Below are 23,754 nucleotides of genomic sequence, written 5' to 3' on the forward strand. Positions count from 1 at the left end.
GATGCGAGACCTAATAGCAATATTGTTGTTTCAGGAAACATACCCAGTCTCAGATAAGCGTCGCAGATGGACGGCCAAGATCTGACGTTAACACGAATCCTGACACCGCGTAGCCTCGTTCCTCTCTCTTCTCCTTCATCGTGAAGCAAGCTCCCCCCCCCCCCACACTACTTGATTCCTGCTCGTTTCTTTGTATCTTCCCTTCTCTCAATTTGACCAAAAAGAGCAAAAAAAAGGAAACCAAGCCGGTGATCCGATCCATTCACCGGCTATGTCATCTCCGTCGGTGGTGAACGTGATGCTGTCGGTGCAGGAGAAGAAGACGGCGGCGGTGGACCTCTACGGTCCCCTGCGGCAATACATCGCCGCCACCTTCTCCGAGCGCGAGGCCCAGGCCAACGAGGACGACCTCCAGACCGTCCGCCAGATGCGCTCCGACCTCGAGAGCCCGTCCTCCACCGCCTCGTCGCCGGAGCTGCGCCGCGACCTCCTTCAGCACTACTTCCGCGCCCTCGCCCTCATCGAGCCCCGCTTCCCCATCTCCCCCGACCGCGCCCACGTCCACTCCCTCGCCTTCACATGGCACGACGCCTTCAAAGCCAACAAAAAGGTCTCCCTCCCCTCCATCCATATCGAGAAGGCCGCCGTCCTCTTCAATCTCGCCGCCGTCTACAGCCAGATCGCACTATCCGCCGATCGATCCTCCGCCGCCGGGTTGAAGCAGGCTTGCAATTCATTTCAGGCCGCCGCGGGCGCTTTCGCGTTCCTTCGTGATCACGTGGCTGCCAAGGCGGTTGCTGCTGGGGCGACGCTGGATGTGTCCCCCGAGTGCGCCTTCATGCTCGAGCGGCTCATGCTTGCGCAGGCGCAGGAGTGCTTCTTTGAGAAGGTTATTGCTGACGCCAAGCCCCCCGGGCTCTGCTCCAAGGTCGCTAGGCAGGTAGACCCACACCAGTTCTTTGCCCTTTTGCTTTTGCAATGATTATTCCTGCTTTCTTTCGTTTTCTTGATTTCTTGTTCAATTAATAGGAAAAGAATGACGATTCTTTTGCTAGTGATTTGGTTTAATCGATATCGTGCCGGTTTGAATCCCTAAATGCAACCAGTTATCCCCTTCATAGTCAATTTGAAATATGGCACCTATATCTTTGATGTTTCACTCAAGGTTTGGTGAATATAAGTTATCGAAGTCTTTATCGTCATGAAATCGGAACGATGGACCAGGATTTAAAGTTTTTGTCTTTTTTGCTTTCTCCTAAAGATTTTTCTGCTAGTTGTTGCAGCCATATGGAGAAATATGTGCTGCACCTTATTGGTGGATTTTTGAAATTCTTCATCAACTTCCAGTGGCAGCTTTTAAATTCTTTCCCCTTCGTCAGATCTCTCATGTTTTTGCTTAAAATCTCGCTTTATTTCTTTCTTGATTTCAGAAACTTTTTTACTTAGTTGAACCGTAGGTCAATCAGAACACTTATGACCCTTGCTGAAGTTTAACAAGCTCTGAGATTATGTCATAAAACCTTGTGGTGTGTGGTGACCGTTGTAGGTTGGTCTCTACTATGAGGAAGCTTATGCGGCCCTTAATGCTTCTCCACTCAACCAATACTTTGACCGGACATGGGTCTCCCATGTGCAATTAAAGGCAGCCCAGTTCTATGCAGAGGCTTGCTTTAGATATTCCTTAGAGCTTCATGATAAGGAAGAGATTGCCGAGGAAATTGCTCGGCTAAAAATTGGATTAGGTACTCTCACGGATGCAAAGAAGTCTGCCAAGGGAGTTGCTCAACCTCTCCTTGATGCTGTCTCCAGATTGGAGAGCAACGTGAACCGCAACCTGGAGAGAGCCATGAAAGAGAATGATCGGGTGTATCTCATGCGGGTCCCAGCAGCCAGCTCCTTGTCTGCTCTACCGGGAGCCTCTCTCGTCAAGCCTATGCCACTGGGTGAAGTTTTAGATGCTAGCAAGGAGAGGTTGTTCCCAGGCCTTGTCCCAGACATCAGCACCAAGGCCCTCTCCAGGTACACAGAGATGGTTGATGATATTATCCGAACCCAAGCAGAAAAGCTGCAGCAAGGGAGTGAGATGACAAGGGTTAAACTTAAGGAGATGGATCTGCCTGATTCTATTCTAGCTCTGGAAGGTAATTTCAGTTTGCCCGTGGATCTTAAGGAGGATATTGAGGCTGTGCAGATCAGTGGTGGCCCTTCTGGCCTCGAATCTGAGTTGCAGCAGCTCAGGGATTTGAAGAGGGTCAATCAGGAGCTTGTGGTCCAGACTGAAGAGCTACTCCAGAAGGAAGCAAATGAGGATACTCACTTTAGGACTCAATTTGGGACGCGGTGGACAAGACCACAGTCCAGCACCCTGACAAAGAACCTGCAGGATAGATTGAATGGGTTTGCTGCAAATCTTAAGCAAGCTGCTGAGAGTGATGCGCGAATTGAGCGAGCTGTAAAAGACAATGCTGCACTTATGGCAATCCTTGATCGCAGGCCAGTATGTATGTTGCACTATATGTATGTATTTTTCATTCCTATCTAAATGCTGCTAGCTTTGTGGAGGTTTGTGGAGGTTTTACATGAAAATACATTGATAGTCTTTCTGTTCCCACAACATATGTAGAATAATATTGAGCGTATACTATGTAATTTTATCTGGCATTTCCTTAGACCTCTGTCACTTCCTGTTACATTTCAGATTGAGCAAAATTATATGAGATCTTTTGCTGTGCTTCTTCTCCTTATTATTTTCAAAATGATATCAACTTACACCAATTGATTTTGTTGATATTCAGTACATATTTCACTTACAAAGCTCCACATAGACTGAATACAGATTATTGTACAGTAAAAGAGGATAAGCTTAGTTCATATCTTTTAAAATTTATAAGGATTCTGAAGAAATTAAGACACGGCTGGAGAGGTCATATACTACAAAAATTCATATCTACAGACAGATAGATACTCATTACTTTGCATTTCTATCTAATGATATTTAATGAACAAATTGACTATTTTGGCATTGTAAAATGATTTAGTTTTAGTGCATTACTAACAGTCAATGGCATATTAAGACCTCAAGAATAAGCTGGTTATTATCAATAAGCAAAGCCAACTAAAGTTAACAAAAATTCAAAGCCAAAAGTAGCAATTAGAAAGGCTTTCTACCCTTTACCAAGGTCAGATATTAGAATCTGGCAGACAATGCATGTCTTCAAAGCCCTCCACCCAAAAAAGAAAATAAAGCAAGGTTGTATATTATTAGATTATGGTGAGTCTTTAAGAAATTTAAGCCGACACTCTAAAAGATTTGTTAGCCCATTCATTCCTTTCTTCTCTCCATATTTTACCACCATTACTTGATACGGTCCAATATTAGTTTAAAATCACTTCAATTTTCTTCTATGTGGAGCCTTCTTTTAGAGTTTCACTTCATTGTTGACCCCATGTTAATGGGATCAGACTTGGAGGTGGTTTTCCATGCTTGGTGTTTTTTGGGTCTTATATTATTTCTTACCAATTTGGGTTTTCGATTAAAGCCATCAAAGTCTTGATCGATTCCAGATTTCCCAAAAATGAGAGAATCCTCTTTTTAGTTATCTCATAAGATAGTATTGATCAAAATATATATATTTCCCGATTCAAATTGGAAAATATCTTCAGATGATGCTTTTACCTACTAGATAAGGGGTGTTGAGTGGGAATTGTCCAAAAATTTAAGTAGATTGTAGTGCATTATTGAAAGAAGAGAGAAGGAGAGAGGTGTTGAAAGAAGTGAAAAGAGATATGGGTGAACAACCACGAATTTTGGGTGGATTAGAAGAGTGTGCTTGTGTGTGTATGTGTGTGTGTGTGTGTGTGTGAGAGAGAGAGAGAGAGGTGTTGGAAAGGGTGGAAAGGGATATGGTTGGATAATCCAAAATTTTGGGTGAATTGGAAGAGTTTGTGTGCATGCATGCGTGTGTGCGTGTGTATGAGAGAGAGAGAGAGATGAGCGGATATGGGAGGGAACCAGCCCAAAACTTTGGGTGGATTGGAGTTGGAGGTGTGTGAGAGGGAAAGATAGGTGCAAATTAGGAGATCTGCCCTAGGACCGCACGAGTGGAGGATATAGTTGAGAATTGATAGACAGAATCCTATAAGAAATATTTCAAGACTCAAATATAATATAGATACTTAATAATATTTGATAGGTAATTGATAAGGCTGTAAATTTTGAATAATTACTTAAACGGGTAAATTACATGCTACATAGATCAAATACTGCATTGTAATTCAAACCCCTTCTTTTAACTGAAAATGGACCCAAACTTGACCGTAATAACTAAATATTTCTAAAAAATTGAAGAGATGATCCATAGATAGAATTAAAAAAATAATGTAACTATATAGCATCTATGATTAGTTTTGGTTAGTTTCAGGCTGAAATTCGCTAAAAGCCTGAAACTGATCGTAACAAGACCGAAACTAATTAGTTTCCACCAAAATTGAATGAAACTACTAAAACCTGAATTTGGGTGCTACTTTTTACTCAGTCTTTAGCCTCTTAGGTGAAAGCAATCTATTTCAATCAAAACTTGAAATCTTGATCCTAATCATGCCTTATGCTTATAATTTGTTTTGCCCATTAGTTTAAGCATTTGTACAATTAATTTAATCTTGATTAACATCCTGCTTTTTTTTCGATTAACTTGTATTACTTTGCTAGTTCCAATTTGAATCATGTTTCTACTTTCATATTTTAACTCAATTTTTTCCCCAACCTCTGCTTTTAAGGAATTCTTTCTGCTAACTTACCTTTTTGTCCTTCGAATTTTGACTACTTTCGAATGAAATCCTTGATCTTTTATTAAATCTTCAACTCCATCAATTGCTTCACTGGCATCTAACCTGAAGTGCTGGGTGTATTGTTTACGACTCTTTTTTGAAACACTTTGTTTTATTGTAGAAGCTTTACATGATTACTTGCACTAGGGATAAAGTTATTTTTTATGCTTCTTTCTGCGTTTTGTTTTGTATATGGCAGTTCTAGTTTGCCTTTGTTCTGTATTAATGAGTTGTAGTATAATTCTTTGCATATCTGCATTTTTATTTTATTATATATTGCAGATAGAATCAGCCCTTCCAAGTCTTGCAAGGCCAATTATGTCTTTGGATGGCAATGAAGATGCAATTGTGGGAGCCCTCAAACAAAGCTTGGTAATTTGCTCTTAAATGTTCACTTTGCTTCCATTTGAAGAAATATTGCAGGAATTGATTTGTCATTAATAAATTGTGAGCTCTTTTTCTCTCTTTATCTCTTCCTTATATCCTTTCCGCCCTAATGCATGTAGCTAAGACCTTCCTGGTCTGACACTATCTTGAACTTTAAGTATTGGGCATGTCGTCATCTGTTCAAGGAAATATTATAGTTTGACATTTTGTGAAAGTACGGCTCTAATACTTACACCATATTTACAGTTGGCATCCATTAAGCAGGGAGATATCGGCTAATCTTTCCTATATCTCATCATTTTTTTTAATGCATGTATGTGCCTTTTTTGACTTATTGATATGTTGATTGCTGGCTAACAATTATCCTTGTTTTCATACCGTGATTCTATTAATAAATAGAAAGGTACTCAGAATCTATGGCTAATCCTATAGTCTTTCGGAGATAGTTGAATAGTTTGCAAGAATTTTTACATTGTGGGAATGGGCTTGTTATTTGTTTTTGAATTATCGCAGGGAAGATTTCTTTTATTGCTAGAAGTTGATGGCCTTGAGTATATAATTTGTTAATAGTTTAGTGGTGGATTCTAGTTGTGAATTGCTAGGGGGCTGTGGCTAGTTAAACTTTGGTTTACTGAAAGTGAAAGTTAGACGATGTGGGTTTTAGGCAAGATCTGTTTTTATATTTGCCTGAGACTCTTGGACTGGAGATCTAGACACCAGACATCCGTCAGTGGGTATTGCATCACATTTGTTGATTCAAAGCCTTCTGCTTATGATTTTATTTCAAACAATAAATTACAATAGAAAGGTATTTATAGTCTTTTGCTTTGTTTGTGTTTTTGGTTCCACTCATCATTCTCTTTTCTAGTTTCTAAGCTCAACCCACCCAGTTTCACCCCTCTATGTCCAAAGCAAGGATGATGCTGTATTAGAATCTCCAAAGAAATGAGAATGATGTATATGATAGGGATAAAAAAAATGTGACACTATAGCCAAAGGCTATTACTATTTTTGTTATGACACTAGTTTGCAAATGGATCTAATCAGTGCTGCATGGAAGCAGACACGAGAATCAGATCTGGAGAAGTGTCTGACGTGGCTAGTGGGAAAACAAGAGATATAGGAATAGTAGAAAAACTAATTTTAACTAACACATATTTTTAAATATTTTATGAATTAAAAGATATTACTTGTTAAGGTCTCCTAATATGCATGTTTCTCATTTAAATGTCCCTATTAGCTTAAGGATTATAAAAAATGATACTTTGCAAATTTCTTTTTGATTTCTACATTCTCAACCGGTCTCTAGAAAGAACAAGAGCTATAGGATCTGGGCAGCATAGGATCTATAGTACAGAAGAAGGTGTTTGAAATGAAATAGATGCAGTTGATTAGTGCAATGTCTAGCTGTTTCATGTGATTGGGGCTTGCGGCAGAATGCTGGAAGAAATGATAGGCCTTCCATGTAACTTTGAGTTTTGGGTAATAAAGATTAGTGTTCCTCAAGTATTCCATGGTTCGTTTATCCCGATACTATTATATTTGGATTACTTTGAACATTTGTGGTTCAACAAAATTTCATCAGAACTTCTTCTTTTCTATTTCATGGTGACATCAAATATTCGCAGCTGAACCTGGCATATCAAAATCATATGTCACTTTTTTTTAAAAAAAAACAAATTAGAATCTGTTTAAAATTAATTGTTAACTTGAATAAGAAGGCTTGTACTTCTTTTGAGAAGATAAATTTTGCTGTCTAACCTCTTTTTATTGTTCTATTTTCTGTCGAGATATCAGATATCAGGCCAAAAAAAGGGAAATGATTACTTTTTTGCCTCATGGAAATTTTCTTTATGTTTCTTTAGTTTTATCTATAGCCATGCATGACCTTAAGTACTACCCTAACAACCTTGCTTGTCTACTCAGAGGCAATTAGAGACTTTGGGTGCACAGAGGGCAGGCCTTGAAGACATGTTAAAGGACATGAGAAGAAAGGTGAGATTCATTAGAGATCATAAAATTGTCCTCGTTTCTTTCATATTGGTTAATTTAGAATGCCTAATTTGGTAGATTAGTATTCTTGAATGTGCATCTTACATGCTTGGTGAATATATTATTGAACATAAGAAGTAAAAAGAGCAGACAAAAAAAAGCAATACTTTTATGCATGAGTTTAAATGGTAATCATCATGGCACAATATGTACCATGCCATTTGCTTGCCTACATGCGGCACTAAGCATGGTACTGGCTGCATGCCCCTACTTGGCATGCTTCTGTGCCAAGTACTGGAATAGAATGGTGTCACATGCTGCTTACGATGCTAGTGCTAGGCTGGCATATTACTGGCATGCAATACTAAATTCTTGCTTTTATTGCAAGTAAACAGTGAAGGCATCTGATTGACACATAGAACAGCCAATTTATACACTTGCCGTCATATATGCATTCTAACTGTTAAAACAGTGCTATGTAGTGGTCATAAATCATTTCACACTGTATATTGAAAATATAATGATATTGTTAAATTGAAGTATCTATAAATCAAACTGTAATAGTACTACTTAAATATAAAATGACATATGTGACATAGAGTATGTATGATGCCATTATTTGCTATTATTGCCTATTTATTTCCCATGGAATTGGCTGTTAACAACTGTCATAATATGGAGATAAACATAGATGTCCATTTCATGGATGTTGTTGCTAACAAATTGAGATACATGCAAGCAGCCTTCATACCTGTGCTGCACATGACAAACATTATAATGGCCATCATAGCTGACATCTTTTTCATTGTTACAAAAATAAATGATATGCACACAAAAAGCAAGAGGGAGGTATTAATTTGAAAAATAATATCATAATATATAAACAGTGGTTTTGTCATATAATGATATTATTAGGCTGTTTTGTTTTTATATCTGCTATGCAATGATAAAACCATGATTTTCATTTCCAACAAGATATTGGTATTTATTGGTGTTGTCAACGGCGCGGATGTAAAGTTTCTGCTTATATTATCTTGATTGATATGAAGTGATAATATCTTGACATATCAACTACTGTGCCATTAGTATCACGAGAGGAAGAAAGAGATTGTGATAGAGGAGAAAACTGTAGGAGAAGGGTGATATCAAGTGGTATCCACCACTATATTCAAAGAGACATAAACTCAAATGCGCCAATTCTTTGTTCTTCATTCATCCTCTACTTCATCAGTTTATATAGACACCATATGATTCTTTGTATCCCCTAACCAATACATGACGACTTTGTAAGGGCCAAATACAATAATTGCCTCTAAGAGGCACATGCATGGATGCGTAGAAACCATAAAAGACACATTCCACATATATGATGCATAATTAAAGCTTAACAGTTACCAAGGTTTAATGGCTAATCATTACTATATGACTAGAGTGACTTCATGTTACACTAAAATATGGACTACTCAAATGGGCTCTCCAGAATGGGCTACTATGAAATGATTGGTCCATCTCTCCTGCATCAGTATCAGTTCTTCATTTTTTTTATGTCTATGGAACATTTTATTCACTATGATTCTGTGGTTTGCTTTGAAATAGTTAAATACTAAAACCAATGATAAAACCAAGTTAATCTCATTATCACTATATCAGCTGATATTTTGATATCTCAGCCATTATATTATCAACTTAAAATATTTGGATATCTTGATTTCAACTCTCAATTGAAAACTGCTACTTATTTCATCTTCACGTGAGTCACCCACCAACATTGTTTAAATGAGAGTTTAAAATCCTTGTTTATAATCTATGACTTTTATACGAAGTTGCTAACAAATATTGGTCTGGCCATTCTTGTTATTCAAAAGAAATCTGGTCAAATGCTAGATTTTTGCAGTTAATGGATATAATCTTATGGTAACCCTCTAGAGCCTCCTGAGCCATTATTTATCATTCTGACAGAAATAATGGTCATTATTTGCCAATTCAACCCTTTAAAAGGATCTGTTTCAAAAGCAAAAGAGATACCATTATAACATCAGTTAATAGCCATTAAAATGGAAAATAACAATTTAGTAACAGCATGATTTGAGTATGCTAATATTATTTGTTATGTTCAAAATGTCTAGGGACTTGCCTCTCTGACATATCCAAAAACTAAAACTGCAATATCTGTCAGATTTGACAAGTTCACCATATAAAATGAACTCTGTTCATTTCAACCATGCTGCTTTTGTTGCAGGATGATATACTACCAAAATTGATGGCAAGCACTGGGTCACATGAGGATCTTTTCAAGAAGGAGCTGGCAAAGTATGACCAAATCTGTGAAGAAATTGCCCAAAACATTGAGTCCCAGGATCAGTTATTGCTTCAAATTGAGGTAAGCTATTTTCTTCTTCCTGCTTTAGAATCAGAAAACTATTGTCTCATGATAATGGTATGTTACTCAATTCTTTAGAGTTCTTCCAGTAACTGTACCTCTTCTTAGATAAAGAATCTTCTGACTCTGCACTCAGTAGTTGCCTTATTATTTAACTTGTGGGAGCAATCCCAATATGATTAACGTGGTTAATGTGAAATCTTAATAGTGCAATTTATATCTCTTCTACAATCATCAATTAATTTTCTTAAGGAAAGAGTGGAACCGGGAAAGTATGTTACAATGATGTTTGGAGGTGACATTATTTCTTGTTTAGGCATTAGCACGGAAGATAATTGATAAGTTAGGAAGATTAAAGAGGGATGGACTAACAATTTTTGTTGTTTTCCACGGGTCTTGTAAAATCAGCTCATTCTTTTCTCTCAATCCATCAATATCGTAAGTGAATGGGAGATGATGAATCTTCCCTTGTATGCAATTATTAATTTGATGATCTAGGCACCTAGGTGACTGCTCAGGCAATAAATGCTCCTGATGCGTTGGCAACAATCACCCTGATCATCATTGGTGCACTTTTGCATACAGACTAGATTATGCACACGCACAGGTACAGAGAGATTTTGTAACAAAATTTAGTCTGAGCCTTTTGTCTGTGGTTCCTAAGCCTCTAGCTGTGAGGCTCTTAACTCCAATAAAAAATCACCCCAATTAGTTCAGCTTTTGCTCTAGGGAGAGAAACAAGAGGAGCGCACATGCATTGGACTTGCCAGCACATGCACATATCTATCTATCAATAGCTAAGACTAGATGCTACCTGAGTCTCTTTTTCAAAGCTTATTCTGCATCAGGACAATTTCAGGCATCATGACAATTACTCATTAAATCTAAATGCAGCAATGATCCTTGTCAAAACAGGCAATGATGGTGATCACCACCAAGAACTGATGTGAATTTCAAGTAGAAGCAATGCTATGACTATGATCTATCCCAACAAACAAACCTCAGAAACCTCACTCAGCCACCTGAGATTTTTTTTTTCCATCAGGAGCCTTCCCTAACATAGATAGATAAATTGTGGGCCCTTTTCTTTTTCTAATTTTCTCTCGTGGGTTCATTTTTTAATGATGAACATTAGAAAGGAAGATCCCCCCAATTTTTTTCCTCTAACATTCTCAGCAACCAAACATGGCTTCAACGCAAGCAAATCTCCCAACAGACATTTGAATTAAAAATATCCAGATGTTCAAGTCATGCTTTATAAAAGTGAAAATATATTAATTGGCTCTAATTGGAGCTGTCACTACATAACAGTAGCTTGTAGAAAGTCTAGCCTGTGGTTCCAACTTATAGGTTTCCTGGGCAGGCCCAAGCCTGATAGCTAGGTTTGCAGGGATTGAGTTTAGGCCCAGAACCTAACTTAACCCATTCCTTTTTATCTTCCTGACTAATTAAACTATCTCGTTTTGCTGTTGCAAGAATCCTCGATGCTACAATGGCATAATGTTGTTCTAATTTATCATTCCAATTGCTGCCTATAGGTAGAAAATGATGGTTTCGCTTCTTCTTTCATGAATCCTTTACATTGTTGATGATTGTTGCTGTGCCTTCTAAACTAAGCTATCTTTGTTTTTTTGCAGGCCCAAAATGATGAATTTGCTGCTGTTTTCAATCTAGAAGACTACAAAGGTGTTTCATCCTTTGCCTGTTTTTCTTTTTCTCAAGGAGATCCTTTACCTCTTTTCCTAGTTGCTCTGGTTATGGGATTATTTACATTCTTCAACTGACATAATAAAGGATTTCTTTTCAAAAAATTTGCAGCATGGCTGGCTACAGATTGTATTATGCATAGTTTTTTTCCCCTAATATTTGCTCTTATATATTTTTACTTATTTCATTTTTTAGAATATTTGACGGATTGTCCTTGATTGGTGGAAAGGTTTTAGTTATTTGGGTATTTAAACTGTAAATGTCTTATAATTATCACAAAGCTGCATATCCATATATGCAGTTTTTTCCTCCTCAGTTTTCTGACCATATTTCTGGTTTATTTTCTCTTATTAGTCCTAAAAAAATTTCATTGACAAACAGATAACTTTTTCTCTTTTACTTACTCTGTCTAGATACTATTTGGTACATCATTTTAAGTCAGTTTACTGTGAGTTAAGTCTGGGACTCAATTGGTTGGGGTATTTCTATAATAGGAAATCTGCAGCTGCGATAGCTTGATCTCCAACTAATCGTTTAAGATTCCAATGAACTATCTACACAAAGGGACTTTAAACTATTTTTGGGATTACCAATCTCAAGCATTTTTTTTTGACTGAATACTGTTGCTCATGTTAATTATTGCTTTAGTAGGAGAATTTCTATGCACACAACTAGTTTCTTTGTAATGTCTTTCGAGTTTAACAAAAAACTGGCAGAACATGATTATATTGGTATTATGGATAATACAATGATACCCTTTCACATGTTCCAGTTTTGTGTTGTGATGTAACTATTTCCAGTTCACTGTCTAGTTTTTCTCTGACATTTGATCTGGCAATCTTCAGATGCTTCATATGATTCATAGAGAGGTTGGCATCTGCAGGCTATTCCATTTTTTAGAATATTGATGCACCCAATTTAATGTAATTGTAAATTCTGGATGGGCCATTTTGGTTTGAATTTCTAGTTAATTTGCTAGGGAAGGCTTAAAAATCACTAAAACAAAGACAAAGTAGGTAGAATGTAAATTTAGTGAAAATAGAAATGAGGAAGAGGTCTGAATTAAGATTGGTGGACAAGTTATACCATATATTGATTGTTTAATTATTTAAGATTTATTATAAAAAATAGAGAGATAGATGAAGATATAGAAAATAGCATTAAAGATAGTTGGATGAAGTGGAGAGGTGCCATAGAGTATGATACGATTGATGCAATACATTGGCAATTTAAAGGGAAATTGAACGACAATAAATATACAATTTTTTATGGCTCAGAATGTTGGGCAATAAAGAGGGTTTGGGAAAAGAAATTGAGTATAGCAAAATAAGAATGTTAAGATGGATTTATGGTAAAGATAAAAAGAATAGATTGAGAAATAAGTATATTAGAATAATTGTAAGAGTTGCACAAATTAAAGTAATTATGGATATTTGCAATGAAAATTTGAGAGGGCTTTAGCAACAAGAGGTACTTTAGCTTGTATTGGAGGATGCAAGAAAAGGAGGGGAAGGTCCACGATAACATGAATGGAAGTTGTGAGAAAAGAATGGAAAAACTTAAAATCACATCAGATATGGCCCTAGACAGGGAAGCTTGGTGAATGGGGATCTATTGCTCTGATCCCAAATAATTGGGATAAGGCTGGATGCTCATGTTTACTGGTTTTTTGTGAGAATCCCATGGAGAAGGATGAGGAGATTCCATAGAATTTCTCCTCGGAGGATTTGGATGTTGAAGGAGTTTTATGATCATCACACATGGTTATGTGAATTATATTTGTTGTTCTTCAACTTAGGATGAGATGGACCTAATATGTAATTTCATGCAATCAATTAAGTTAGAACAAAAATTCAGGTAAAATATCTTCAACTTATAATGAGATGGACCCAATATCTTTTTATCTTGCAATCTACTAAGTTAGCACAAGAACTATGATAAAATAATGCCTAAATACAAAACTCTAGTTGCATAGGAAATTGGTATTCTCCAATATGGGATGTCTGGTGGTGGAATGAAAAAGGCATTCATTATCATGACCTTAGGAAAGATCCATTTTCTCAAGCTGGTACATTTTTTAAGTCTTAGTGATGGAATTGTTAAGATTTCTTTTAAAAAAAAATTTTTATTGTGGTTTTTTTTGGTAAGTCAATCTAAACTATGTCAAGTCTCATAAGAGTTTAGTTTCAACTTTCAAGTGAGAGATAAGTGATGGATGCTTTGGGATTCTTTATTAATTTTTGTAAAATAAATATTTTTAGGTCCGCCTTTATAAAACGATTACCCAAAATTACTATATATGCAACTAGCTTTGATTTTTTTAAGACATTTAGATAAAGTCATATTATTATTGAATGTGTGTATAGTAATCACATTTTAGGCATGGGACTTGGAAATAAAGCATCTTGTTATACTACTATTAATATTTCAGAGTTGCAATGTTTTTCTTTTCTAATTTTTTCTCTGCATGGTGAACTTGATGTCAAATTTCATAGATTCAGTTGATTCTTTCCTCCATGTTAAAAAGGAGAAGGGGTAAGATGAAGCTTCCACACTTTTTACAAGATAGAGTTAGACATAAGGGAAAAGCTTCATGGATTTGCTTCTAAATAGAAGAAATATTAGACAGCATGTAATCAAGGTTCGCTGTTTCGATACCGGACCCATATTAATACCATTCTTTTACAGTGTCGGTATGTGGTACGGTGAGATGGCGAGCCGTATTGAGTGTCAGTACGTTATGAGACTGTGTACTGATTCGGTACCAGGATTGTACGATACGGACCAATAATGCAAACCTTGCATGTAATAGTTTGAAAAGCAAGGTAGGATACTGTGTAAGGATATAACATTGCAAAATCCAGATATGCACAAGAATATAATTATAAATTTTAATATTAATGTAAGTTTTAAGGTTTCCACATCCTACTATGCACTGAACACAAAATTATGTAAAATTATATAGGGTACCATCACTCTGCTCTGATTCCGTTGGCAGTGAAAATGGTCCAAGCGGACAAGAAATTCCTCTCATGTATGCAGTAGAATTAGATGTGAGACATGCACGTCACATGAGCCATCTATGTGAGGTGTAGGCATCATCTTGCAGAATGAGACAAGTGAATCTCAACAGTCTTCTTAAACCTTGCTTCTCTTTCTCAAACATATCTTTCTTTTGATAGTGTAATATAAATGGATATTCATTTTGTATACCCAGTCATTAGATGGCAAGTTATTATAGATCTTGGCCACAGGCATTAATCTGTGCTATGCATGGAAACAAAACTCAGTCACCATTGTCCATTCCGACCCCTTGGCTTTTGTATCAACACTAGTAGAACTCATAATGAGTATATTTCCAGTATAACAGTTAAGAAGTGATATTTTGGTGCATTGACATCAATATTTGTTCCCAAGGCACTACTTAATAGTCAACTTTATTATTTGTTGTTTGAGACTGAATGTTTTACACTTTTGGGTCTTCTAGCCATTCTACATGACATTAGGTCATCTTTATAACCATGTTACCCCATTTGATTTCCTACAGAAAATCCTTCCTCGTGTGTGGTCCATGCTTAATGGCTATAACTGTTCCTCATAAGCCTTTTGCTGTAGATTCAACTCAACTCATCTCACCTCAACTAAGCCTTAATCCCAAACTAGTTGGGATCGTCTGCATGATTCCTTCTCCTCCATTTTCCTCTATTTAGGGCCACACTTTCTGAAAGATGTAGCATCAAGTCTTTCCTTACTACTTCATACCATGTGATTTTCGGTCTATATCTATATCTTTCTAATATATAATGAGAACTTTATGTCCAAAAACTGTGACTAATTGTTGGGTGTTTTGGTGGATTTTCAACTGTCTTACGTGAAAGAAAAAAAAAACACAAAAAGAGTGGAAAGGAGCTATAAAATGAAAGAAAATATACCAAGGACTGCAAAACAAAGGAAATAATGAAAAAGATAAATAATAGAAAATTAAAAAAAAATACTTCCAAGAACAAGACTTGAATCTGACTGGATGTATAAGGGGAAAGGAGCAACAACCTAAGGTCCAATCCAACAGCAGGAGAAAATATAAAAATAAAAATAAGACTCATGGATGAATAACAAAATCAGAAATACAACATTTGCTAAGGCCAATCTGGATGATGTAAAAAAAGAAAAAAATTACAACCAATAGCAATCCAACGGCATAGACAAGATTTTTTTTTTTTTTTTGTGACTGCTATCTCTATATTTTTGAGCTAGGGTAGCGATTTATATATATATATGGGGGGCAGTTTCCAAGATGTGTGGGATTTTAGTTAGAAGTATTAATTTTTCTTCCTTCGGCACTTATTTCCAATACTTGTGCAAGGTCTTTAAAAAGAAAAAAGTTTCTGATACCAGATCGTGATCATCTGCCATACGCCTTTTCTCTTGATGTAATCACTTGCATTGCATGGGTCTAGCTCTAATATATGTACACGATAGCTCATATATCTATAAGCTCCTCCACATTACTGCTAATAATTTAGCAAATTTTTATTTCCAGTGGCTCGAGAGAAGTGTTCCAAACAAATCTCTGCTGCCATAGCAAAATATCAAGAAATCAAGGAAAACGTCAATGAGGGGTTGAAGTTTTATGTTACTCTTCAGGTATGCGAGTTTTGCACTATTTGTCTGATGGAATCGTGTGCTTGCACGGCTCTCATCCACATTAATTTTGCAATCACAATAACTGGAAGCATGTTGCTGACGATTACAGTAGTATGCTAGTCTGAACTGATCTTCCAACGTGGTCTGTAAACAGGACGCAATAACAAATGTAAAGCAGCTGTGCAGTGATTTCGTGATGACCAGAAATATCCAGTGCCAGGAAATGGTTGAAGATGTGCAAAGGCAGACTGCTGGTCTCAACTTTACAGCTGACGGAAAAACAGGCTACACCCACCGTGCTGCACCCGGGCAATCCAGCTCACGTAGGAACACTCCCCAGCGGCCAGAACCAGCATCTCATCCTCAGCCATACCCTGCTTATTATGCTGCACCCCAGCAGCAGCCTCCTTACTATGCCCCCAGCAGTCAGTACCAGCGACCTCAACAGCCGCTCAACCATGAGTACGGGCAGCCAGCTGCGTATCCCGGATGGACCGGACCCTACTCCGGCACCCATCCACAGCAACCAGCTTCGCATCCTCCGCCCCCATACACTCTGCCAGGTCCTCACCCTCATCATCAGGGCACTTACTACCGCCCTCGGTGAAGTACATGCAATGTCCTCATCTCACTTTATTCCATTGTGAATGGCTGGCTGCAAAGGGATCGGATACCATACTGTAATGGATCATTCTTAAATTTACAAATTGTAATTTCTATAGTATATGCACATTCTTGAAAGCATTATAAATAGAAAAAATTAAATGAAAATAGGTAAGAGATTTTGTAATTGTTGAAGTGAAAGAAATTAGTTTAGTTGGGAGTCCGTTCGATAGATTTGAAAGGATATTTAAAATGTTGCGGAAGGATGTTTATCGGATTCAGGTTTTTATCTCAGGGCAGTTTTGTTGATCGATATTAATTCCCGTTGGTGTATTGGAGAACTAAAAATTTGAATCAGGCCCAATTTTTAAGCCTGTCCCAGCCTGCGGGACTCAACCGTACTCCTAAACTCCCCCCCCCCCCTGTGTCTCGCGTCCTCCTAAACTCTCCGTCACGCCACCGCTCGCTTGTTTTGGTGTCTTCCCGAAATGTGCCATTTATTGCTGCCACTCATGCTAACTTTCTGTTCGACGGAAAGCCTACAGGAGGCTCTCCACATCCGTCCCCCCGCCCCCCCTTCCAAACTCTGCCTCGAATTGACGGCCAACGTCCATTCGGACACGGCTTGAAACAAAAAGAGAGGATTCGGAGAGAGAAAAATAGAGGAACCGGATAATATATAAAGCCACCGGAATCGAAAATGCCCGCGGCGGCGACCGCCCTCTTCCGCCGGCACCCCGCCTCCTCCCCTCTCCCTCCACCGTTTCCCATCGTTTCCGCCCGACCAGCGATCCTAGCCGCCCGGTCCCCGGCGTTGAACACGAGGGGGATTTCTTGCCAGGCCGCGATTACCACCGACGTTTCTTCGTCGTCGTCGCCGTCGGTGGCGGAGGAGGAGGCGGAAGCGTTGGCCAAGGTCGGGAGGAGGGTCCGGGTGAAGGTGCCGCTGAAGGTCTACCACGTCCTCAAGGCCCCCGAGCTGGATTTGAACGGGATGGAAGGGGAGATCAAGCAGTACTTGGGGTTGTGGAAGGGGAAGCGGATCTCCGCCAATCTCCCCTTCAAGGTCGAATTCCAAGTCGCCGTCGAGGGCCAGCCGAAGCCCGTCAAGTTTTTCGCCCACCTCAAGGACGACGAGTTCGAGTACCTCCCGTCCTCCGATAGTCTTTTGGAATTCTGATAGCCAGAAAGCTGCATGATGGATGGAATTATCGAGAATCCATCTCCCACCAGACCGTTTCTTGGTATAGTAACATGGTGCTTGAAAATCAATAAATAGATGAGAAGGGAAGGAGGGACGTTAAAGTTCTGCCACCAAGTAAGGTTCTTGCCGTTTCTCCCTTCTGTTTCTGCTGCTGTTGTCGATTTGAGCAACTGTTGAGTCAAGATGACTGATTTGTGTTGTATAATCAGATATAGACCTTTAAAGGAAATGCTTCTTTCCTTTCTGATCGGACCGTATCGTAATTATATTGGTTATTGACTGTATTACCTGACCTTGCTTATTTTTTGACTTAAAAATAGTTATCCCATCAAAGTTCATAAGGATTTCTGGTTTCCTGGGTCTTTGAATTTATGAATTTTGATTTTGCATATAAATAATGGTCGGCATTTTGATTCATTAAGTTATAACTTTAATTAAAAGAAATTGGTTTTGTGCTTCCGATATTGTTGAGATTCACATAGCAACACAGATACATGGGGGTTTCCAATGTAGTCAATGGACCATTATGTCCTTGCTAATTTGCAGGTTGCTGATAAGATTGTCGGATTAGATGAGAAAGGTTCCTTCAGAACTGGATCTTATATAACCATTTCCAATATGATGTATAGATTTCCTTGTTGAAAATTGTTACCTTTTTGGAAGGCAACAAATTCATACAATTTTGATGGGAAGAACCTCTTTTCAAATGTGCTGCAGTTATTTGGGAGATTGGGCTAGTGTAAATTGGTATTTCTGTGTTGGAATCAAGTAGAAGGAAATTTTTGAGCCATGATATTTTACTTGAATGAGCTTGATGATGATTGGGTTATTATGGTAAATGCTGTCCTGCGTGGGTTATCATGGTAAATGCTGGTCGTAGATGGTGCTTTCTTTTGTAGCATGTCATGTTGCACTATGTGGTTGCATATTTGATGGATGGATCTTCATGTTTGGTGTCATGTGTTGGGTCACTTATGCTCATTGCACCACTTCCTTCTCTATGTTGGTACCAACTTCTCAAGAAGTCTTACTGTTAACATGTCACTACTTTCCTTGCCTTATGGCCTTCTATTAATGTATGCTGGTTACAAAATTTAATATGTGTTATGTCATTCTGAAGCATAGGAGATTCTCTTTTTCTGAATTATTTTCTGTGCCTTTTACCTTAGAGGTCTTTTTATATTGCATAAGAATCCTATATTCAATGATAATATTTTTTTTTCTGTTTCTAATGTTCTTGGAAGTTAGGTCTCCAAGAAAATCTAAAAAAATCTTCCAAGGAAATCTAAAACAATATTCAATGTATTCCTTGTGTTTTATTATCTAATGTTCTTGTGTTTTATTATCTATTTGTTATAAGATGAACCCTTTTGAGCTTGTTTCTATGTTTGTGAGCCCATCTCTTAGCCAATTGTCGATGTAATTGATTATAAAAATATGTTCTCCTTAGACCTGGGTAGTTGTTAGGTCGGGCCAAGCATATCTCTAATATCAACAAAAGGACAACAAGCTTAAGATCGGCCTGATCCAAACTTGAGCCTAAAAATTGTGGTTTGAGTTTGGCTTGGTGGGGAAAGAGGGGACCTATGCCTAATTTAGTCTATCTCAAACAAGTCCAAATACTTGCGCTTAGCCTGACGCAACCAGGATAATTGAGTGGCTCCAGTGGCTTGGTTGGGGGGCTAAGAGAGAGAAGGGGAGTGGAGTGATGGGGGAAGGGAGAGGGGTGTTTTGGCCTTTCATGCTAATTCCATAGGCCGAATGGCTTCCGTGGCCATACAGTGGGCTAGAGAGGAGGGAGAGTAGAGAAAGAGGGAGAGGGAGGGAGAGTAGAGAAAGAGGGAGAGGGTTTTTGACCTTCCAAGCACCTATGGTAGGTCGAACGGATCCAACGATGAAGAGCAAGCAAGAGAGAGGGAGAGGGAGGGAGCGGAGGAAGGAAGAAGGAGGAGAGGTCGAAGCTCACTTGTTAGGTAGAGCAAGGGAGGCGATGATGGTTGTGATTAATAGTCGAGGAGGGGGCACAAGGCATGGGGTGATAGCTAGAGGAGGACAAAGGGGAGCCAAAGAGGGAACTTTTAAGAATATGTATAAATCATTTATTTATGAAAAAATTCATGTCTATTTGAGGTCAAGTTAGGCTGAGCCAGATTGAGTCAATTAGCTAAACTTTGGCCAGCCCGAGATTGGTTCGATTTTCAGTCAAGCTTGAAAATCTAAGACTAACACAACCCATCGAGTCAAAAGGCTATGCGGAGGCCTACCCATAATTGAGCCATGTGGACCAAGCTAGTTTCTTACATGTCTAGCATTTATTTTAGTAGATACACCCACCCATCTTCACTTGCCAATAGATGACTTTGAAAGAGCATACCAACCAAAAGGATAGTATATTTATCAAATATACAACAAACAATCTTGATTAATAAGATCGTAGCCGTCCATCAAATGCTCCTTCATAAGCCAATATTAGTTAGTTCAATGGGTTTAATGTGGATCCTTAAGTTATTATACTATGATTCTAGAGGTTATTCATATAATAGAAAATCAATTAAAAAGTTAAAATGGTCGAGCCAAAAGTGTTTTGAGAAAAAGGCATGTTGTGCTATCGAGATCTTCATTTACACTTCAAGTGCAGTCGTTTCTCCTTATGTTGCCAAAAATTTCTGAATTCTTTTTGTTATCCAGGGCCTTGGAGTGTTTAGTCTGATACAATGAAGTTTTTTTGAGTTAATAAATAGAGGTAATGTGATACATATTATACAAATTATATATCTCACTTTTGCAAGATGACACATTTGTATATATGGTGTTCAAGTCAAGGTGCGCTATCTCAGTGTTGGGCTCCGTATCGGTGCCACCTTGTCACTATATTGGGACACCCGGCATGAGGGCGGTTCAGCGTACTGAGTGTCGATACGTCTCCTATATCATGTATCGGTACAGTACGGTATGCTCCATACCGCATGGTTTGCTATGGTATGGTATGGCATACCATTGTTCAACCCATTAGGAGCACCCTCATGGATTTATTTATTTTATTATGATTTGATGATACTATAAGGGGCAAATTTATTTATTTTATTATGATTTGATAATACTATAAAGGCCATCAATACAAATGTACTTGATTGTTTTTTATAAAAATGGTCTAATCATGGATTAAAGCACCCATAATATAACAGTTGTATTAGCCATACCGTATTATTAGGGTATTGGTATCTGTATGCCCCTTGGTACCGAGCTGTATTGCTACATGGTACTGCATCTCACTTCTAATGTATTGGTCTGGGATCATGCATAGATACATGCTTGCATGCATATGTACTTATGTAAGAAAGACCACTGGTGCACCTGCAGGGTCCTTTCTCTTCATAAATATTGATAATCAAGATACTAAGGCTGTCTAAATAGTTGTTTCCTGTATGAAAGGATGTGATGCAAGGATCCCAAGGGCCAACTAAAGTTGTTGATGAGTAAGAACTGTGGAGATTTTATTGAGCACCCCTAGCGTGAGGACTTGTAAATCACTGCACTGTTTGGCCAGTTCGATCATGAATTCTGTCTCCTGACAGTTGAAACTATTCAACACAGTGTAGCAATGGTCTGATGCTGGTGCATGAACTATTGCTGAAACTCATTATGCCCAGACTAACACAGAACTAGCGACCACTTCTGCATGTCCATTTTGTGGTGTTTATAGATACTATAATGTAACTGAGACTTGCTTTTTCATGGATGACTTTCAAAGTTGAAAATAGATTTCACCATTATTTATGTGATTATCCATAAGACAAACCCTGTTTTTCCAGAAAGCTGTACTGATAAATATGAGTGTTGATGCTTAGCAAAAACTTCTTCCTGGTTGATTGAATGATTCCTTGTTACTTGAGCAAACTCAAAGGAAGTTTTTCAATTGTATATACCTTATTGACTGGAGGAAGAACATCATATTGGCTTTCAATTCATGTGATGTAAAGTGGTTGGATTGACAAAACCGATGAATGTAGTATTGACCTCTTCAAGAGTTCTTAAGAGCCTTCTACCCTAGCAGATCCTGTTTATGAACATCTGTAGTTTCTAATTCAGCAGCATAAGTCAGCTATATCAGGCTTGACAATTGCTATGCATAATGACTGATACACTTCTGCTGAATAAAACAGTCCAGTGATTTTCCTATTTCATGTTTATGGCTTTCCTTGCAAAGCGTATTTAAAGTAGCATAATATCCACATATTAAAGCATTCAGACCACTATCAATGACTGGATATTGGAAAACAAGAAAGATTCTAGTTTTAAGTTTTATAGAAGCTTTACATAGTAGCAAGCTGGAAATTTGCCTGTATATGCCCTTGAGAAAGTTTAAAACATTATTGCTCTCAAAAAGTGTGAAGTACTTCAAGAGTTTATAGGATAAACTTGGAAAACATTGAATTTAGTATATTGGCAAGGCTTTGATGTCATTTTCTCGACTTTGTCACCACTCCATCAACAAATATTTGATATTGAGGATACCATATGGGATTGTAGAGACTGGGAATATTATCGAAGGTTAAATTTCTTCTGGATTCTCATGACAGCAGACACTCCACATGGAGTTTCTGGACATGAGTCTTACTATGTGTTAGGCCATCTGAAGATATTTACATCTAAGAAAATCCTTTCTGAAAAGTAAGGATATGGCAGATCTTAAATTGCTCCCAGTTGACCGCCCTTGCTAAATAACTTGGGTACAAAATCCTGAATTTTGTTTAAAAAAGAGTACTTAGTATAAACTTCATGCACCAATCACATCTTAAACAAGATTTTCCTGTTGAGGTTTGAAACGATTATTATTGATGCACACGGCTCTCGATGGGAACGAATGTCCAAGGACATTTAAGATTATAGTTTATTTTGTGGCATAAAGATGTTTTCCTAGTTAAGCAAACAAAATTCCTTTTATCAAGAGGGTTGCATGAAAACTAAAGAGAGTCCATGAAACTTATCCAATTAAAATTATAACTAGAACAAATATGTCAGTGAACTTAGTACTACAGGCTTATGGTAGTATGAAGCAACGAAATAGAGGACGGATTTTCAAATAAGCCGTTTTCCTAAGATAACCTTTTCCGAGTATTTTGTTTCGCTACATCATTCAGTTACATCACTAGACGGTCTACTCACTGTATGGATGAACTGCAAACTTGAGTGGTGGTTTTTTTCTTTTTCTATTTTTTTTTTTAAGTTGAAATCCCAAATGGAGTGCAAATTAGCACTCAAAAACCAGAGGTCAAGCTTCATGCAAAAAAGAGGCGGTGCGGGGTTTGTCATTAGAGATTCGAACTCTTGGATAGTGGCTGCTGGTGGCTACCAGATTTTCGATAACTTAGTTTTTAAAGTAGAGCTGCAGGTGGCTTGGGCCGCTCTAAGCCATGCTTGGTGTGTGCTATAGGCTGGCTCGGTTATATTGAAAGGTGACTTGGCCACCATAATCAGCTGGATTTAGAATGGCCCGAGTGGGGGTGGAGGAAGATACCTTCTTGCTTTTGGATATTTGGGCCATGGTAAGTGATGGTGTGGTTTTTAGGCCAGATATATGTTCAGAGAGGCTAACGGAGCTGCGGACTGAGTGACTTCTTATATGCTTGTTACTTTGAAGGATTCTACAGATCGAAGAGGGGGAGTTGCCCAGATATTTTGAGATTTATTATTTTTTGATTTTATTAGATGTATTCATATTCGAACGGTAGATGCTTTTTTTAGCAAGAAAAAAAAAAAAGAAAGAAAGAAAAGAAGAAGAAGAAGAAGAAGAAGAAAACTACAACATCGCAAGAAGCATGGAATACTAAAGGTGACGGCCACCCACTCCGTTACTCCTTTTTTTTTATTTTTTTTTAGAGTACGAGCCAACAACAGCCCCTCCTCATCCCACGTGCCCCAAGTAGGCGTTCAACGGTCGATTCCATTTCCAGCCCAGCCCGCTGTTTTTACCCCCACATTGCTGGCCCGATCTGGAAGATGCGGATAG

The 23,754-nt window shown here is 38.1% G+C and overlaps 2 protein-coding genes across 3 annotated transcripts; both read left to right on the forward strand.

Annotated features, from left to right (window-relative positions):
• The first annotated feature begins 152 nt into the window (after positions 1-152).
• On the forward strand, positions 153-16,763 carry LOC103696398 (vacuolar-sorting protein BRO1-like). 2 transcript variants are annotated; one of them, XR_005512023.1, is made up of 9 exons: positions 153-940; positions 1,547-2,497; positions 5,110-5,199; positions 7,141-7,209; positions 9,446-9,586; positions 11,224-11,272; positions 13,982-14,118; positions 15,834-15,937; positions 16,092-16,212. XR_005512023.1 is itself a non-coding variant. In XM_008778042.3 (8 exons), the coding sequence occupies exons 1-8, from the start codon at positions 272-274 to the stop codon at positions 16,542-16,544; spliced, it is 2,526 nt and encodes an 841-aa protein (XP_008776264.2). In that variant the 5' UTR covers positions 157-271; the 3' UTR covers positions 16,545-16,763. The 2 variants fall into 2 exon arrangements, 1 of the variants encoding a protein (XP_008776264.2); XM_008778042.3 differs by lacking the exon at positions 13,982-14,118 and having other exon boundaries at positions 157-940; positions 16,092-16,763.
• Positions 16,764-16,947: 184 nt separating this feature from the next.
• On the forward strand, positions 16,948-18,100 carry LOC103698088 (ferredoxin-thioredoxin reductase, variable chain-like). The gene has a single exon (XM_008780058.4). The coding sequence runs from the start codon at positions 17,241-17,243 to the stop codon at positions 17,718-17,720; it is 480 nt and encodes a 159-aa protein (XP_008778280.1). The 5' UTR covers positions 16,948-17,240; the 3' UTR covers positions 17,721-18,100.
• The last annotated feature ends 5,654 nt before the right edge of the window (positions 18,101-23,754 follow it).

This window comes from Phoenix dactylifera, chromosome 5, assembly GCF_009389715.1.
Source record: "Phoenix dactylifera cultivar Barhee BC4 chromosome 5, palm_55x_up_171113_PBpolish2nd_filt_p, whole genome shotgun sequence".
In the NCBI taxonomy this organism is placed as follows: Eukaryota; Viridiplantae; Streptophyta; class Magnoliopsida; order Arecales; family Arecaceae; genus Phoenix; species Phoenix dactylifera.